The sequence below is a fragment of the Staurois parvus genome, unplaced genomic scaffold (genome assembly GCF_062004578.1).
Source record: "Staurois parvus isolate SC_StPar_1 unplaced genomic scaffold, SC_StPar_1.0 ptg000350l, whole genome shotgun sequence".
Classification (NCBI taxonomy): domain Eukaryota; kingdom Metazoa; phylum Chordata; class Amphibia; order Anura; family Ranidae; genus Staurois; species Staurois parvus.
In genome coordinates this window covers 3392970-3413818 of record NW_028318146.1, presented here as the reverse complement: position 1 = coordinate 3413818, position 20849 = coordinate 3392970, and the positions used below count along the sequence as shown (strand labels likewise).

The 20849-nt window shown below is 40.7% G+C and overlaps 1 protein-coding gene across 8 annotated transcripts in view; it reads left to right on the top strand.

Moving 5' to 3' along the window:
• Positions 1-20849, top strand: part of SHANK2 (SH3 and multiple ankyrin repeat domains 2) — a 791629-nt gene that overhangs the window by 729199 nt on the left and 41581 nt on the right. For 5 of the 8 annotated variants that reach the window (XM_089684599.1, XM_089684597.1, XM_089684601.1 and 2 more), the window contains 3 exons: positions 8560-8690; positions 12213-12324; positions 15223-15243. In XM_089684599.1, coding sequence (XP_089540725.1) covers positions 8560-8690; positions 12213-12324; positions 15223-15243 — 264 coding nt within the window. Of the gene's footprint in view, positions 1-688; positions 710-8291; positions 8352-8559; positions 8691-12212; positions 12325-15222; positions 15244-20849 lie in introns of all 8 variants that reach the window. The other 3 variants (XM_089684598.1, XM_089684603.1, XM_089684605.1) reach the window with 2 other exon arrangements.

The following is a 20849-nucleotide window of genomic DNA, read 5'->3' as shown; positions in this document are numbered from 1 at the left end:
GGTCACATCGGGTGCGACTTGTCACGCGATTTGCATGCCATGCGACTTGCAAATCCTATGCCAAGTCACACCCTATTGTCCGCAGTTACAGCAGTCAAATCGGTGCGGTTCCGACTTGGTCGGAGTCGCACCGATTTCTAAAGTCGTACATGCACTACTTTTGGTGTGATTTGCATAGACATCTGTGTCAGATATCTTACAAATCACATCTGAAATCAGCATGTCCCCTGGCTTCACTGTAAGTTGCACGATTTCAATGTCGGCTTGATGTGACCGGGGGGTTTAAAAAAAATATAAAACCTTCATTACTACAAAATGAAAAAAAAACATACCTTCCCTGTTCTATTCATTTGCATCATTTTGGTTTCTCCCACATTACATAGTAAGTGTTCAGTTTCAGCTTTTGAAACAAAAGTTAATGACCAAGACAGACAGAATGGAGGAAGGGAACTGGAAATCTTTGTCAATTTATTCACACATTAATGTACATACAATAGGAGTTTTTATGCCTAACAGTGAGTAAGGAAATCTTTTTTGTGCCAAAAAACTGACAGTTGAACGTCTTCCGTTCTTATTATTGCTATGGTTTTATTGACAGTTTTGAAAACCAGTACAAACTAAAGTGTTTTGTGCTGATATTACTGTTAGCTCAAATTTGACAGTCTCTCTCTCTCTTTTTACTTGCAAGCTTCTGTACGGAAAAAGAAGGGTAAGGAAAGAATGTCACTTTTTGTCTATTGATTTAAACCTTTGTCCCTTCCCTTAGGAACCGCCCATCTGATCTCAGTGCCCAGGCCTTTAGGATATGGCTGATCCACTATATTGTGTGTCTTTTTGTGTCTGAATAATCAGTATTTTTGTCAGGTTTATTAATGCAGTCAAACGAAAAAAGTATAAAATTCAGATTTCTCAGTACTTGCTTTGTTTACCAAGACAACAGTATAGTTTCAACAAAGATACCACATTTTCAGCCGGAATAAATGAAAGCTAAGCTTGTATTTGTTCTATAGGGGAGCAGGGCAGATATCGCTGATGTAAAACATATGAAAAGATGGTTAGCCACTATGGACACCGAAAAATGTAAATGTAGGGGCAGATTTATTTATACATTAGTAAAATGCCATGGTCATGGTTTCTATACAGCACAGGCTTTTGTGAAGTGTCTAGGTGTAGGATGCAAATGTCGTGGGGTTTGGAGTAGAATCGAGACAGTAGTCCATAATGTTATAATATTGTACTGTGTTAGAGGATATCTGTTTAGACCAGCATGCTCCTTTCCCACCCCCACTAGCCTACAGAGTATGCATATTTACTATGAACTTTACAGAAACATTTATGAAAAAATAGAAGAACATTTCAGCTGACAGAACCTTTTGTAATCATGTTTAATTTTTTGGATGTATCAGGATATACCTGCATTTTTCTTTTAGTTTGGTCTCACCGTGTGCACGGTTTGGAGGATTTACATTGTTGTCTTTGAGATGATGTATGTATTCATGTGCTTCTAGTAACTTTTTCTGAAGTAAAGTGTGACTCCAGATTTTTAGAGTGGGGCAGTTATAACTTTTTCAGACTTTCATGTCTGTGGCCCCGTTGAGGCGATTTCCCATCACTTCCTACCCCAGAGTTACAACAGAATGTTGGGAAAATCCAAAGTGTGAGAGTTCTTACTAGAAGAAGGGAAAGGAAATGTCTCAGTGGACTGTAAAAATAGTGGGATTTCCCGTTACTTCCTATTGTGCCTTTGGGATAGGAAGCAAAGCTCTACCCAAAGAGACCTTTTCCTACCCACACACATAGTAATACTTCCTGTGTCAGCTCCAATGCTAATAAATGACTTCATATCCCTGGAGAGGAATACAACTGGAGGCTAGAATAGGGATTCAACTATGGGATTATTTGACAGCTAGTTGAGATAATAAGAATTTTTTTTTTCCATCTTTAGCAAGACAGTATTGATCCTCAATCAAGGGCTATAGTTTTACATTATTAGAGAGAAATACTATTGGAGGTTATAAGATTTATTATAGGACTAGTACATGGATTATAGAGAGAGATATTAAGGAATATAAAGTTTTTCTTTCATTTCAATAAGTTAGTATATATCCTAAGGATGATAACGTCCCTAAATGTATCTCCAGTGATAGAAATATCATTCTTTGTCAGTTTGATAGACTTGTCCTAGGTTCATGCTCTCCTTGGGGGCATCACATAGTAATCACATAGTAGCATATTATGAAAGACTTACCTTAAAACAAAGCCCTCCAGAGGCATGCTGTCACCGCTGACAGGGATTCCATCTTCACTCAGTCTTCCCTCCAGGTTTGCGGACTCTGGTCGTTTGAATTTATAGGCTTACCTGTAGGTATAAATGAAAAAGTAAACTATACTTCTGATTTAAATAGTTATTGGAAAAGTATATATGTAACATCAAAACAGCACACACTCCCTAAATTCTTCAGAACAAAAACTTATTGAGACTAGTCGGAACTGACATGTATAAGAAATTGTATATCAATACCATGTATGCAAGATTTTTGGATCAGTAATTGGACAGAAATAATCATGTGGATTCATTGTCCAGTCAGACTGGAGATGGAGAGGTGATATAGGATGCTTAATTTCTGAACCAGGAAAAGTGCATATCACCTGCCTGGCTGTGCACTGTGATGGGGATGTTTAAATCACAAGACTGTCTGCAGAGAATTATAACTTTTGTGTTTAGCAATTATTGAACTTCCACTTTAGAGGGGGGTATTTTAGACATGTATGTATGTATGTATGGTGAACATGTTTTTCTTTATACCACACCCCTTTGCTCCTTTTGTTGCTCACAGAAATCTCCCAATGTCAAATAGGGATTTTGTTGAAATGATGTTAGTGTTCAATTATTCACATCTTTTTTCCAGATATAAGTAATCTACATTTTACATTATTTTGAGAAAGGAACCACGTCTTAATATTTATAGAACACAATTCTATATAAACCAGATTTCTGGAACCAGAAATGTACATATACCGTGGCGGATTCCACCCTATATGCCTGCTCTTAAATAAGCACCATTTACATTCACCGGCCACTTTATTAGGTACACCTTGCTAGTACCGGGTTGGACCCCTTTTGCCTTCAGAACTGCCTTAACTCTTTGTGGCATAGATTCAACAAGGTGTTTGCAACATTCCTCAGAGATTTTGGATCATATTAACATGATAGCATTACGCAGTTGCTATGGATTTGTCGGCTGCACATCCATGATACGAATCTCCCATTCCACCAAATCCCAAAGGTGCTCTATTGGATTGAGATCTGATTTCACTGTACTCCAGTGGCCTCCACAGTCACCATTGTCATGTTTAAGAAACCAGTTGGAGATGATTTGAGCTTTGTGACACGGCGCATTATCCTGCTGGAAGGAGCCATCAGAAGATGGGGACACTGTAGTCATAAAGGGATGGACATGGTCAGCAACAATACTCAGGTAGGCGGTGGTGTTTAAACGATGCTGAATTGGTACTAAGGGACCCAAAGTGTAAGTGTACCAAAAAAATATCCCCCACACTATTATACCACCACCACCACCAGCCTGAACCGTGGATACAAGGCAGGATGGATCCATGCCTTCATGTTGTTTATGCCAAATTCTGACCCCACCATCTGAATATCACAGCTGAAATTAAGACTCCTCAGACCAAGCAATGTTTTTCCAATCTTCTATTGTCCAATTTTGGTGAGCATGTGCAAATTGTAGCCTCCGTTTCCTGTTCTCAGCTTACAGACGTGGCACCCGGTGTGGTCTTCTGCTGCTGTAGCCCATCTGCTTCAAGGTTCGACGTGTTGTGCATTCAGAGATGGTGTTCTGCATACCTTGGTTGTAACGAGTGGTTATTTTAGTTACTGTTGCCTTTCTATCATCTCGAACCAGTCTGCCCATTCTCCTCTGACATCAACAAGGCATTTTCGTCCACACAGCTGCCGCTCACTGGATATTTTCTCTTTTTCGGACCATTCTCAGTAAACCCTAGAGTTGGTTGTGTGTAAAAATCACAATAAATCAGCAGTTTTTTAAATACTCAGACCAGCCCGTCTGGCACCAACAACCGTGCCACGTTCAAAGTCACTTAAATCCCCTTTCTTCCCCATTCTGATGCTCTGTTTGAACTTCAGCAAGTTGTCTTCACATCTACATGCCTAAATGCATTGAGTTGCTGCCATGTGATTGGCTGATTAGCATTTTGTGTTACCAAGAAATTGAACAAGTGTACCTGATAAAGTGGCCAGTAAGTGTATGTTGTAAAGTATTCCTATCACCTGACCAACTTTAACTGACCACATGATGAAAATATTTGAGCAGAGGATACCCTTCAGTACAAACAAAAAACAAAACAGTAGGTCTGGAAATGTGGAAATGATTTTCTAATCTTGAATTGTCCTGTAAAATTTGAGTTTAGCCTTGCCCTCCCATTTGTTTAACACTTGATCATGAGCTAACGTTGCCTAAAACACTTAGTTTTAGATCCATGATGAGAGAATAAATGAGATCATTCTGGAACAGCTGTGATGTATATCTTTAGAGCCATGTGACTAGTGATTCTGTTGCTGGGAACGAATCATCACCGGCAGAAATTCTAAAATTCCCCTCAGCCTTTTCTATGTCACTTCACCACTCCCTGGACCTGGGTGACGTCATTCTGTCACTGCTCCCTCACTAAGTGATTGAGACTATACAGCATTAGACTCTGCAAAAGTCGCTAAAGTGGTGTTGTACTGTGACAAAGAGCATCACTGACAAACCAAATGACTTAGAAAGTGGGGGTATTCCAAGCTCATCTTTTTTGTTAAGAAAAAAAAAATTTTGTCGTGATTTCAGCTACATATATCTTTGGATCTACAGATCGTTTTCTCTAAAGGTAGCCTCAGTTTATGTATTTTTTCATTACATGTTCAGTCTGAATTGCCCAGGTTTGTGACAGGCTCACTTTAAAGTCAATCCCACTAGCGAAGCAGTAAGACAGACTTGAATGAATATATATGTTGTCTGATTTAGGTAAGGCAGGATCCACATCACTCCCAGCAAACTACAACACCGATGATCATAATCATCCCAGCATCAGATACATATAATCCATAGATACATCAGTGTAATATACTGTCTAGAGGGAGATTACATTCTATGCCATGTAAAGGAGGTTACTGAACTCTCCAGCCTGTTCGGTAAGGCAGAAATGTTTCATTGGGGATTGTGGATTACTCCCAGGATGGGTGAATGATTCACATGCGGAAGGATTGAATTAGCCCCGTTATACGCTAGGCTCTAGATGGATGTTCATGTTGGTGTCATCAGTTTCTGCTGTCTCCTGAACATAGTGTTTTCTTTCACAGTCATTTTCCATGTGTAAAAAGAAATATACTGTTTATACTGGACATTCAAACATTGTCTGCTTCCAACGAACAGCTTATAGACAAAAACAATTGAAGGGTAGTTTTAGAGTTTGTACATTTGGGGCCAGATCTAATAAAGGGTATAATGAGATGGAACTAACCACTAGCCAGTCACTTAAATGGGACAACCCAAAATTGTATTATTTGTTTCAGTTTCTCAGCACATGATTGGATGTTTGGTGAAAACACAGGCTCGCTTCAACTCACTTCCCAAATATGTAACGTCAGCAGTTGGTGCATTCAGAGTGAGGATTGTTTCATATAATCATCAAATAATAATAAAAATGGGCTGTTAGGGAATTTCTGAAAAACTAAATTATTCCCCTTTTATCTGGAGAAGAGGTAACAAACAAAAATCATAACTGAAAGGAACCAGGTATCGTAATAGTAGGGCAGACCCACAAATACAGACCAGTTCTCAGCAGATGTGTTTGAAAATGCATGTAGTATCACACATTACTGTTGTTTTTCAGATGTAAAACCCCGCTCCAGGCAGTAGGCAATAGTTAGAAACTCACTGGATTATTATTTCAGTTTGTGTCCCCATTTTCAAGATTTCCTCACCGTTTCTGGTCCTGTTTTTGGGAATCAGGGATAGAGAGTGAAGAGAAAACTCTCCAATATCACAGAGACAACAACAAAACAAAACTTGATCAGGTCTTGTTGCATTTCTATGTATCCTGCTGTCCCATTGACCACCATTCTAATTTCTTGTTCTGGAGTTTCAGAGCCATCATTGAAACTCACAGTGAGGGGAAATCTCCCCCAGTGGTGTCACAGACATCAATAAAACCATGATAGAGGTTCTCTTTCCTACTCTATTAAAAAGTAAAGGGAAAAAAATGCTTTCATTTGAACTTAAAGAAACTTTTTCATGCTAACTTGAATGGCAAGATGTAGGATTGAGAACTTTTTGCATCACGCCATACATGCGCAGCAATTCATTGATGGGAATGGGTCACATGCTGAAAGCAAACTATTTTCTAATTTTCATGGATTTTACTGTAGTTGGAAACAAGCCTACATTGTTGGAGAATCTTGTTATGGTTATTGCTGTTTAAGATAGGTAAAACACACATTAACTTGTCTAATTTCACCCAAAAGCAGGGCTTTGTCCTGCAGACCATCAGATTGATAATAGTCTTTAGAAGTTCTGCCTGATGGAAGTTTCGGTGTGCCTGCTTGCCTTTACCTCCTGAAGTTTAGTATGAGCCAACCCCATGCTGGAAAAATAAGCAGAAGATAAGTGGCTGACTACTAAGTGACCGGTGCTTTTCTTTCCATTGCTTGGCTGAGTTAGGCTTTGCTTTTTATTCTTTGCACATTTTTGCTTTTCACATCATCTGCCAGGCCTTACAGCAAACCCACTGCAGAGAGGATACATTTTCAAAGCAGGTAAAGGACAAGCAGTTATAATTAAACTGTAAACCAAAGTCAGGCAGAAGCCAATGTAACCAAACTGTGTATTGAAGGAGACCATCATATTGCTCAGCCACAGTGTTCTCCTGAGCTCTATGTACAGACTGTTTCTTCCCCTGCCTCAGTGTGCGATGGTTTGACTATACAGGAAAGTGGAAATGTTCCTAGCTCTCCAATGCCAGTTGTTACTATTACGTTTTGTAAAGTTTAAAACTTCATACATAAAAGCACCCCAACAGAGTACCTGATGTATGGGTTTTGTTTGAAAACTAAATGGATGAAGTGCATAATGAAGTACTTTTTCAATTTTTTTTATGGTTTTGTAAGTTGTGGGCTAGCAGAAGTGGTCCATACTAATGCTGGAGTGTTTATTTATAGCCATAGTTTCTCGTTGGTAACCAGAAAAAGACTGCACTAGCAAGACCCCTCTTCCCAAGAAGACTTCCCTTTTTTCCAGGGTAGGCTGATGTGTAGGCATGAGCCAACACTTCAGTTTAGAGTGGTCTGACATGTAGGCATGCTCTGATGGCACATAGGGCAAAGGATTTACGAAAGGGCTGAAATATATGAAATAAACTTAGGCCAGCTATCTTAGCCTTACAAAATGTCACTGAAGAGATTGGGAAGAGAATAGCTAGTGCGACTGTTTTTTTATACACCTTCCCTTATAGGCAATTAGGTTGTTGAAACTGCTGCTGAAACCAACTGTATTGGCCAACTCTCCTCTCATATCTCTGAGTTGCTTAAAGCAGTGCCCAAACCGTGTTTATAAGCTCTGTGCCATGTTTTGAGTACACAGTTCTGTTTGTGTTAGACGCACCCAAACAGAATAGGCAGAGTTCTCCTGGTGTTATCAGTGAGACTTTTTGTGCAGCCATTAGTACCTGTGTTCTGTAATATTGACAGAATAACTACCAGGATTTATAACCCCCCCCCCCCCAATCATAAATACAATGGCAATGTAAGAAATCCAGTCTGTGCATTGCTTTAGATAACAGATCCGTCAGATATTTGTTGCAGGCTACTGCTAAATAAATTGCATTTGCATGTTCCTTCAGAGCATCACTTGGAGGGCTGGAACTGCAAAAACTCACCAAAGTAATCCTTCTTCCAACATTTTTATACCCTTTCTTGACTGGAGAAATATTACATTGCTGATATAGATGAATGATTTTAAAAGTCACTGTGCTACAAAAAATAATAATAATAAAATAATAATTGATGCATCTATTTCCCCCATGAATTCTGTGTTGCCTTTGGCTATGCATCATGTACATCTAGAGACGGTATGGTGAGAGTTGCATAAAACAAGTTTGCACAAGGCATCTTGTCTTTCAAAATGACCCTTCTACCCTCCTTACACATCTCTGGAGGACTGTGCTTCGTTAGCAGAAATGTTTATGCTAAAGGTTTTCTCTCCGTTTCTATGTAGATGTTCAACTTTCAGATGTTGAGTGTTTGAAGAGGAGGATTGTAATTCGCGTTCCACTAAGTAAAGATCACATGCATGTAGGCTTAAAACAAACCCATGCATGCTTCATTCAAAGATTACAGCTTGCACGCCTGGAGAATGCTACTGCAGTGCTTTGTTACCAACGAACCTTCAGATTACTCATTTGTTTGCATTTTTTACAAAGTCTGATACTATGCAGCTGTTTATGAGGGTCCTGTTGGAGGGTGAACTTGTGATCTCATTGCAGATAAAAATGAAGACTCTACCCCAATATCCAAGCCTTTAAGACCAGTGGACAACATGCCAGTAGATTCCAGGGTGGCTACAATTAAGCAGCGCCCAACAAGCAGATGCTTCCCTCCTGTTACAGAAGCCAATGTGAGTAGGAGAGGTGGGCTGGAGTGGCCAATGTGTTGCATGTCACATTTGGACACTACACTCGACAATCGTGTTTGATAAAAGATTCATAGGTGATAATGGGGACCAAATTCATGCTTATGACGTTGTAAGAGCTGAACATCTGATGGTCAACTTCAGAAAGTGTGAAGGATGTAACCTTAGTTGTGAGTTTTGTTCATAGAAGTCAACCTGGCTACTAAAAAATGGCATACTGTTAATTTAAAGAATGCACCCACGCTAAATAAAATAATAAGCGTTCATGTTATAGTGTAAAAACATGGCTTCTAAAAACAATTGTTTTTGCAAACAGAGAAGTTATTTATTTTATTCTAAAGATCATCCCTTATGATTTTGTGTATGTGCAGCCTAACATTTGTTCAAAGTTTTGTGTGTATAGAAGTGCTATAACCCCTTGTCAAGTTTTTATTGTTGTGCCCCCACTGGGTATGTGCCACTCTCTGGTGGCCACTATAACTGGCACAAAAAAAGTGATTAAAATCAACATTTTAAAGTTGTAGAATGTAAGGAATACCACCTGATCCAGACAACTGTCTAAAGGGGAATTCCTCTAAGTTTGTGGAGATTTTCTTTTACTTCTTGTTGCATCTATGGGACATGAATTAAAGGGAAATCTACAGACAGGAAAAAAACAGACAGATTTGAACCATTCCCAACTCTATCCAAAACTAGAAAAAAAGCTTTGGCTATATATACACACTAAGTAAACCAGTGCTGAAGAATATACGAGTTTCCATTCTTGACCTCCCCTAACCTTGAATATGAAGAGTCCCAGGCTGTCATGCTCATTGCGCACAGTCACTACCTTGACTCCCTGGCCTGAAATATATATACTGTAGATGAGGAAGGCTTACTTTCCTGCTTGGCATTCTTGTTCCAGAAAATATTATAGCCCAAGTCAGCTAGGTAACTATGATTTTCAGAAGGAGGTCAGCAGGGGAAGCGTTTGCATTTCTCTCAGTATAGGTTTCTATTTAAAGGATAAGTGCACCTTTGTAATTCATTTCCTATGACTAAGCCCTGAACAAGGGTGAAACATGTAAGCGAGAAGTTATGTCCAACAGGAGAGATTGTGGATGGTATGCCATGCAACTGCTACAATATAGTTGGTTAAATTAAAAAACAATCTCAGTGGAGTGCGACCTGAATCTTTGCCATTTGTAATTCATGAAATGTGATATATATTTGTCGTCCTACTTGGATAATTCAGTGCCTTCAATGCCTTGGGCATAGCATGAAGTTTTTTTACATTGCACATATTTTTTATGTCCAGTATCAGAAAGTATGTGTACATGGATATAGACACAGAAGAGAGAATCTTCATAACAAATTAGTTTTGCTTAGAGTATATTTTAGATGAGACCATACCATATGATCTCTGTCAGCCAATTATGAACAAGGCATCTTAAAGTGGAACTGCTCTGCACATGAGTACCGCAAACCAAAAAACACTATTTAATTTATTTTTAACATTCAAAGCAAACTACCCCATCCATCAATGGCTTTATTTTGCTGCAAAATCACTTTGAAAAACACCTCCTAGCATGTTCAAGGGCAGATGATTCATGTAGCATTTACTTCCTGAAATCCATCTGCCCTTAGTTCATGCATGCAGGCAGGTGGGTGTGCTTAGCCGAGAAAACCCCTCCTACCCTCCTGAAGGCACCTGGGATGTATGACATAATTTTCCTAGGCCTGGAAACCAGGAAGTAACTGAAGAAATGTAAAAGAAAATGTGAAAACTATATAAAATATGATATACTTTCTTATCTATTTACTATTGTTAGCAGCATAAGGTTTATAGATATTCAATGTTGATTTAGAGAGTGAGGTTCCGCTTTAGGGCACTTTCACATTGAGCTGCTGCAAAAACACATATGCGTTTTTACCGTGCTTTTGCCATGCTTGCGGTGCATTTTTTAAAGGACATGCGACTCATTTTTGAGGTGTTTTCCATTGATTTCAATGGGGGTTTTTTTTTTTAAACTGAACAAACATGCTCCAAAAATGCTGCGAGCAGGAATTTTTACACCGCAACGAAAGCATAATGCCCCAGTGTGAAAACATACATAGTCACATAGGGAAGCATTTTTCATGAGCTTTTCTTTTTTTAAAACACAAAAGTGCTTAAAAAAACTCCTCAGTAGGAAAGGGCCCTTAACATAAGCTGATATGTCACATTTGAGGTAACACCACAAGGGCTCAGGTACTCTTGGAAGCCTCTTTAATAACAGACTTCAAAGAACACAAAAAGAAGTAGAAATAATGGAAGTTATTTTTTGGAAATTTTCTAAGATATGATAGTTGATGGGTTTCAAAAGTGCACTTATCCTTTAAATGGGAAAATGAAAATGTGTATGTAAAATAGTACGAGGTGTGACAATTTAATTCCCAGAGTGAACTGTTAAAAAAAAGGAAAACAATGTTTGCTTACCCCTTCACTGGCAACTGTTGTCACCTTCAAAGTAGTCCCCTTGTGAAGTGACGCAATTCTGTAGATGGCTGTGCCTATACCAGAAACATTCCTGGAATTCCTTTTCTGGAATGCTCCACAGTATGTTTGTCATGGCATGCTGGATGTCCAGAATGTCATCAAATTGGTGTCCTTTAAGGACATTTTTTGATTGTGGGAACAGACAAAAATCGCAGGGTGCTAAGTTGGGGAATAAGGCAGTTGGTCAAGTTTCGGAATGGATTTCTGGGTTAGGAACTTGTAAACACTTACCGCACCATGTGGATTTTATCATATATTTTTTTTTACGTATTTTTTTTGTTTCGTTGATTATATGTTTTTCACAGTGCTACCAGTGATTTAAGCACTATATTTTGATTACTTCATGATGTTATATTTCTGATTTGGGGTTTATTACCGCTTTAAGATTGGCTGATGCTCCTCTCCACCATGGATCATGTAGCCTAATGCCTAAACTTTTGGTCATGGGGCCAGCTATGGAAAGAGCCTGAGACGGCAGTTTCTCTGGGAATAATATATAACTCAAACCTTTACTCTTTTTTTTTCACCCCAGCAAGACACTCAACTTTACAGGCACTACCTATGCCTTCTTCTAAATGCTGTCCCATCCCCATACTGGCGATACAAGATTATTGTAGTTATTCTTTTTTTCCTCTATCAAGCACCTATAGAAACCATAGATCCGACTTCCCCTTTTACAGACTGAATGAACTTGATGCTAGCAAAACAAAACAATTGCATGAGATTTTAGTCATACAACGGCAAGTTTTAAAAGTGTCTATGCAACTCTAGGTTTATAGCGTAAATGTCAAGATGGTGCTGTTTTAGAAAGACTTCCCTAGGCTTGGTTTGGTTTTCTTTGTATACCATTTTCTGCTTGTAGATTGAGTTTAAATATTAAAAACAGAATACATGAAAGAGATTGTATGTTATCCTGTGAAAGTTGTTTGATAATGCCATGTAATTGAAAAGGCCTTCCATTAGCTGTGTTTTATCTCATTCTGTTTTAGTCCATGTATGATAGGCAGGGTATCGCTGTAATGCCGCCCACTGTTCCAGGAATCCCTCATGGCCCATTTCTGGGTGTACCTCGTGGCACAATGAGAAGGCAGAAATCTATAGGTAAGCCCTCACTTCCCTGTGATGTGTGTCTATGTGTGCTGTCCTGCAATACAGATAAGCTTTATACCTGTTGGTGATGCCTAAAAAGTAACCAAACATTACAGTTTGGTGTTTCAGTCCATTGCATGCTGCAACACTCCTATTCTTAACTGTGTCACTTTGGCTGTTTGTACCGGGACCATCTGATCATTATTGTTGTGCTCATATTTTTGTAAAGCACTCTCCAAAATAGTAAAGTAGCTAGATAAAGCAAATATAGTCTAATGTTTACCCAGAGCATGGAAAATATACCTGGATGGAACTTTAGAATATCTTTATTTCAGCATCGTCTAATTTAACATTGCATTTACACATGTATGATATGATGGTCTGCCAATCAGACTGATTGCTGTACATCTAATGTCTGGTAATATAGTCAATGATCTTGTTAGACAATTCCTGGCTGAGCTACTGTTACCCCCAGCGAAAGCTGGCACTGTGAGGACAAAATATGTTGCAGTATTATGTAGTAAGAAATCCTGAAAAACAATTAACCTAGACAACCAAATGTATAGTAATAAAAAAAGGAGTGTTGACATTTACATATCTTCACTTTACTACCAGGACTCAACTACTTCCATCAACAGAAAGATAGTCATTTCAAGGATCATTTTAAAAAAACAAAATCTGTTAGGACCATACCTCTTTAGGCTTGGTTCACACTAGCGCTTCTCCAAAGTTGCTTGATTTCCAGCGAGACTTTAATGTGACTTTTACACTCTATACCACTCAAGCTGCAAGAAAATCAAAGCAGTGCAGGGACCTTTTTTAAAGGTACTGCAGCTTTAGTCGCATAGATTGGAATGGGTGCCATTGAAGAAATGGGTTTCGACTTTGTGTCGCAAGTCATATTAGTGTGAACTGAGCCTTAAGTGCAATATTGGCAGGACCACTGTACTTATTGGTCAGTCCATTTATCCTCAGGGGCCCTGTAGACTGCTGTTATTTGCTGTGTCAACCTTCTTGCTACTGTAGCACTGTGGGCATACATGTATGTCTACACGTAGCACTTACCAAGCTGGTAAAATCTATTACACAAAGGGTGAACATCTCAGCTAAGCATCCCTGATTGTGCAGAAGGCTTCATTGATCTGGGTTCTTCTACAATGAGCTCAGGTAGGGTGTGTTGCCACAGAGCCACTCGGGCTGGTTAGGTGCATCATAACATAAGAAGTTACCAATACTGTCCAGCATGGAGTGCTGGTGACTTCTTATCTTTTGATCTAGATTTTTCCAGATGCACACAGTCAGTCAAGTACATGGACTTCAAGTGCTATCCACTCGGCTTTGCTTTACTACATACTGTAATGCCTACTGCATAAATCACAAGCAGTCATGCTGCAGTCACAAAGCAGGAAGCTAAAAAAAGCAAAACATTACCAGTCTATGTGAAGTAGATTTATATCATGCTAATATATCTTTCACATGCATATCTAAATAAAATTCTATCACAATTTCTAAATTTTCTGTTAAAATAAAAAAAAAAACCCACTGTAAATTCTCTTTGAAAAATATTTGGATAGGCTTAATGTCCTGATATACAGTATGTAAAATGAGTCTTCCTCTCTGCGTTTTAATATCTTGTGACATTTTGACAAATATTGAAAATTCCTGGAGGATAAAAAAGTTGTTTACAGTAAAGGGAAAACTGTACTGAAAGAAATATATAGGACACCACCTCTGAGAATACTAGTTGTCTGGCTGCTATGGCCATCCAGTGGCTTTGTTGCATTCTGAGTCGCACTAACCTGAAATAAGTACCCTGGTCAAGTGTTCTTACTCAACCTTTGTTCCAGGTCAGCGACTTAGAAAATTTAACACCAGAGAAAGCCAGGCAATTAGCATTTTCAGAGGGTAGTCACCAACTGTATTCCCTACATTTCTCTTGATATATGTCTTTGTAGACCCAAACTCTAAAACCACAGTGTAACCCCTAAGCCTTAAAGCGGAATTAAACTCTACAAAAACATTTTTAGTAAACGGGCCCCTGCAGGTTTATTTCATAATGTACTGATGTACCCCACATACTACCACATTGTGACAGACCTGTCCTCCAGCACTGCACTGTCAGTGCTTGGGTGCTGCCATCTTCTCCCAGTCTTTCTTCTGGGTTTGCTCTGTTTGGCCACTTGACTGGCCGGGGTGCAATGACATCGCTCCCTCACTGGAGTCACTTCATCATGGCACAGAGCAAGTGCCATAAATGAACTCTGAGCTGCACGTGTGTGGCCCAGTGTACATTACCTCTGATAGACAGGGCAGCATTTTTGACGGAAGAGACCATTACGGTCTCTTCTGTCATAAAAACCTTATTTGTCGCAGTTTTTTTTTTCTATATTATGTTGAGTTTAATACTTTCATTCTACAACCAATCCCTAAACCTAACCTTTAACCTCAACCTTGCTTCAAAACCAGCCTCAATCAAATGACAGATGATAGTTGTGAAAATTGAGTCTCTACTAGTACCACCAACACTACTGCTAGTCTATGCCATTATGCACAAATGGCAAAAAGTCAGGTGCAAAGATAAAAGTGCCCCCCATTGAGCAGAATGCTGCCATAACATACTGCTACGTGGAGAGCTCCTATCAAATGTAAGAAGATTTTCCTGGACAGTAAGCTCAGACACTTGCTGCAAACAGTCTCCTGTTACTATCCTGTCTTCATGGCTTGTACCGTCACTTGTCACTTACTGTTTGAGGTGTATTGGAGTGTTGAAATTTTGCTTCCGTTATGTCATGAACTATGCAGACAGTAAATTAATTACAAATAATTCCATGTAATCTAATGCTACATGACTAGGCAGCAAAGATGGCAAATTATTTTCTGCATAATTAACAAGTGATTTCCTTTTGTCAGACAGCAGAATCACTCTGTCAGGTTAGTAGCTCGGTACACTTTAGGATGTGCAATTATACACTGATTATTCTTACCGTTTCATTTGCATGTTTCAGCTAGTTTTATTTTGCAGGCTGTAATTAGTGTGTATTACTGGCAAGTTCTACTAATGCTTTTCATTGCCTCACCCTCTTCATCTGCATAAGCATCAGGTTAAGGTTCTTCACTAGTCAAAGTAGAAACACACAAGAGGTTAAATTGGGGATTCTGTGTGGTTTATAGCAATGATAACCTTCTTAAACATTGCAGCCAAGTTGCAACCAATGATCACGTTGTGCATGTTCCAAGAGAATATAGAAGCGAATAAACAATGATACATCCAATTCTTGCAGACCACTTCACTTGTCAGTCATGACTTTGAGGCCTCTTTGTTGCCTGACATCAGCCACTGCAGTGCTCTCCTAGTGTAAGGCTGGCCATACACTATACAATATTCCTGAGATTTTTGGTTTAGGTTTACCAAAAACCATATAATATGAGGTCAAACCTAACAACACTTTCAATTGTATCCAATTAGGCAGGCCCTTGCGCTACATAGTTGAAGGTAAATCTAAAGGAAATTAGGCAGAAATTGGACAGAAAATTGTATGGTGTATGGCCAGCCTTACAACTGTCACAAGGACACCTGTCACATGGACTACATGGGGCTGCCATTGATGGTCACTTTCTAAAAATTGCTACTTGCATGGCTTCAGTACTTTTTGATCTACAGACCTTGAATCAACATGCTTTACACACAAATCAGAATTCCTCGTCCCTGTGCTTCTTCTAGGTCAGTCGCTAAAAGAGCATTAATGCCAAAGCAGCAGCATGACCGGCAACTGATATTTTAAGGAGGAAAGCAAGATGGCAGCCTCCATGTTTGTTTTGTGACAGTTGTGTTTGTTTTTTTAGGTGATTGCTACTTGAAAATATTTTTAAATAAACTCCATGCCAGAGAAGACTCTTAAAGTGGTAGTAAACTCAAAAAACACACAAAAAAAGGTTTCCTGCTACAAAGTAATATGATGCATATTAGCATATTATGAAAGACTTCCCTTAAAACGAAGCCCTCCAGTGGTGCGCTGTCACTGCAGCAGAGGCTTCCATCTTCACCCAGGCTTCCTTCCAGGTCCTCGGGCTACGGCTGCTTGAATGGCCGAGCTGCTGATGACGTCGCTTTCATGCATGCGCGCAGTAGTCTCAGCCATGGTACATTGCTCTGAAGGAATGACACGGGTATGCCTGTTCCTTCAGAACGCATGCGCCAGTGATGGCACTGGCTGCTGCTCTGTAGAATATCTCCTAAAATATTAATTTTACCTACATGTAAGCTTTATTGTGAGCTTACCTGTATGTAAAAATGAAAAAGTGACTTTACTACTACTTTAATAATTACTTTTCTGGTGGACCGCAAGCTCAAATGTAGCTGTCTTCAAGCACTACAGCCTCCAGCAGATTAATAAGCATCTGACACTTCCAGGTGTGTCGGATGCCTGTGTCTTCCACTGAGCACTGTGGTTGTATATATGGGCCACTACATCACTACAGAACACACTAATCGACTCAGTAATGACACAAGGGATGGCGGATAAAACCAGAGCAGGGGACAAGGCACTAGACACACACAGAGGCTCTTGAAGACAAAGAAAAGAGTTCTCACCATCTGCCAGAGACAAATATTAGTAGTCTTAATTTGAAGGATGGTCATTTAACACATTTGTTTTTCAAGCAACAATCCGTTCTCTATTTTAGATGCATTGTAACATTTTTATTAAGGGAAACTTCTAGTGAGGAAGCATGCAGATCAGCCTTTCTCAGCTAGGGTTCCTCTAGAGCAGTGGTTCTCAACCTGCCTAATTCCGTGACCCTTTAATACAGTTCCTCATGTTGTGGTGACCCCCAACCATAAAATTATTTACCCAGTAATTATATATTCATGAAGTGTCGTTTTACCTCCAATACTGCTGCTTTCAACACAGTAGCTGCTTTCTACACAGTAGCTGCTCTTTACACATCGGAAATATGTGTTTTCCCAGATTGTCTTAGGCGACCCCTGTGAAAGGGTCGTTCGACCCCCAAAGGGGTCGCAACCCACAGGTTGAGAACCACTGCTCTAGAGGTTGCTAGAGATTTCTTAAACAATGCAAAGCTTCTGCCCCCCATATAATTTCCCACTGACACTAATGATCTTATTAGCTATCTGTAGGGGGAATTATTTCTACTGGCCTCAAATGTAACACGCATTCTTTCCTCTGACCATCACACGAATGTATACTGACCTGTGGATTCCGTATTTATTAGGGGTTCCCTGAGACCATGATGTTATTTCAAGGGTTTCTCCATGTTAAAAAGGTTGGGAAAGGCTGATGTAGACTGCAATGACTGACTTGTAAAAATACTAGCTCACTGGCTATCATGCTGATCCAGTAGACGGAGTATAAAGTCACTGACCTGGCACAACTATATATTGGAAATTGTGACTTTCTGAACTTTGTTATGCATGGTACTTTTGGGTCAGCTTCTCAAAGTGTTGAAGTCAGAGACAGCCAGGCAACTAGTATTTTTAAAAGGAAGACAGCAGCTGCAACCACTTTATTTTCTATTAGTGCAGATTAGGGCCTTGTGTAGATGGGAGTTTATAAATCACTGTTGTGTTAGGATGTTGTAGCACTCAGATGCACAGTTGTTTATACCTAACGCCCCGCACACTATCACCTCCAAAACGCTCCGCTCCTTCAGCCCTGCTACCACTGAGGAGGTCACTAAGGTCTTCACTGAACCCGCCTCACCACTTGCCCCCTGGACCCTATCCCCTCACAACTCCTCCAGTCACCCCCCTCCTCCATCATTCGCTCTCTCACCCACATCTTCAATCTCTCCCTCTCTACTGGCACATTCCCTTCCCCCCTAAAGCACGCACACATCACCCCCATACTCAAAAAACCCTCCCTTGACCCCACTGACCTAAACAACCTTAGACCCATCTCTCTGCTACCATTCACTTCCAAGCTCCTGGAGTGCTTAGCCTACAATCGCCTAAGCACCCACCTCACTGATAACAACCTCCTTGATCCACTACAGTCTGGCTTCCGTCCCCTACACTCCACCGAAACCGCCCTCCTCAAAATCACTAACGACCTGCTAACCACCAAAGCTAATGGCCACTACTCAGTCCTCCTGCTCCTTGACCTCTCCGCGGCCTTCGACACAGTCGACCACCCCCTCCTCCTTACCAAACTGCACTCCTTTGGCATCAGGGACTCTGCTCTCTCCTGGTTCTCCTCCTACCTATCCCAACGCTCCTTCAGCGTCACCTATAATGCTGCCACCTCCCCCTCTCTGTTGGAGTCCCCCAAGGCTCTGTCCTCGGACCCCTCCTCTTCTCCATCTACACCTCCTCACTTGGCAAACTGATACACTCCCACGGCTTCAATTATCACCTCTATGCCGACGACACACAAATTTACCTCTCCACCCCTCACCTCACCCCCTCTCTCTCCGCCCGCATCGCGCACCTCCTGAACGACATATCAGGCTGGATGTCGCTCCATTTCCTCAAGTTAAACCTGTCCAAAACCGAGCTCCTGGTTTTCCCCCCAGCCCGTGCCCCCCCATCCTCTCCATCACAACTAGCAACGCCACCATCAATCCCACCCCACACGCCAAAGTCCTGGGTGTCACCCTGGACTCAAACCTTTCCTTCCAACCTCATGTCCAATCACTATCAAAATCATGCAGGCTCCACCTCCGCAACATCTCCAAGATACGTACATTCCTCACCCCAGACACCACTAAACAACTCGTTCCCTCCCTCATCATCTCACGTCTGGACTACTGCAACTCCCTTCTCACTGGCCTACCCAAACAAACGCTATCCCCACTCCAGTCTATCCTGAACTCAGCGGCTAGACTCATCCACCTCACCAACCGCTCCACATCTGCCACCCCCCTCTGCCAATCCCTTCACTGGCTCCCAATTGCCCAGCACATCAAATTAAAATTACTAAATCTAACCTACAAAGCCATTCACAACGTCGCCCCAAACTACCTAACTGACCTGATACCCAAATACCACCCTACCCGTGCCCTTCGCTCCTCACAGGACATCCTACTCTCTAGCTCCCTGGTCTCCTCCTCCCTCGCCCGACTCCAGGACTTCTCCAGGACTTCCCCCATCCTCTGGAACTCCCTGCCCCAATCCATCAGACTGTCACCTACCCTCCTCACTTTCAGGCGCACCCTGAAAACCCATCTCTTCAGAGAAGCCTACCCCACCCTCACCTAACAACCGATCTCCTCCACTCCTCCCACCACTCCATCCCCCACAGCCACTTCCTCCTGTACCACTATCCCCTCCTTCCTAGATTGTAAGCTCGAAAGAGCAGGGCCCTCGAACCCCTCGTGTATTGTATTGTTACTGTATTGTCTCATGTTCTGTCCCCCTCGCTATGTACAGCGCTGAGCAAACCCTTTGGCGCTATATAAATACAGAATAATAATAATATCCACAGATTCAGACATTGCAGAGCAATAATATTTTTGTTTTCAGAGTTTTGTTGGTTTTATTGAGTGCAGCTTGTCCTATTCAGGCACACTGTACACCTGGTTTTAATTCAATTTGCTGTGAAACAGAAAGCACGTGAAGTACATGAAGCACATTTCAGATGCTTTTGCAATGCTCATCATTCCTTTTCAAAGTAAACCAACAATAAGCTTGTTAACAAAAGCAAAACTGTAACAAAAGATGAATCTTATAACATAAATACATCATCTTTTGAAAACTCAGCCTTAATGCACGTCTTGATCAAAACACATTTGTTTGGGAGGCTTTCGCCTAGTCATCTTGCAACATCAATGTACACATCAAGTTTGATACTATAAAGCAGAGAGGCAGTTTGGTTTTACTTCTAATACAAAATGGTGAAGTTGAAGTGTTACTAAACCCAGGACTCTGCATTCTCCCTATCTGGTCTCCAGCAGTACACAGAACATGGAAATGCAATTATTTTAGTAAAAATAAACTGCTAAATACCTTTTTTCATCAGCAGTTAAAGCAGTCTTGTGGCTTCTATCAGTGTCCAGCCGAGCACTGGTTACAGCTTGTAGGAGGAGTTTTCTTTCTGCTCTAGAAGGATGCAGAACCCCTGACTTCTGTATGGACAGTACTGATTGGCCCTGTACTGAGCAGTTGCGCTCTCCCAAGAAACCTCTCTAGCAATACACACCAAATTGGGCATGTGCAGAGTATCTCCACAGGATATGTCTTATCAGGAGATAAGAGGGGGGCACTGGAAGAAGAGGAGTATCAGAGAAGTCAGGATCAACCCGCCTTTTTACATAGTGCAGAGGATTAACCCCTTAGGTTTCACAGAGAGTATAACAAGCATGCTTTACTGCATATACAGACTGATTTTACTGTTGTGGGTTTAGTAACACTTTTTTAAACATTCAGGGTTCGTCCAGAGCAGTGTTTTTCAACCTTTTTAAGTCAAGGCACCCTTTAAAGTAATGCACAATCTCGAGGCCAGGGGTGTATTTACCACAAGGCAACAAAGCGTTTGCTAAAGGTGGCATTTTTCAGGGCGGCAGCACCAGTTTTTGTGTTG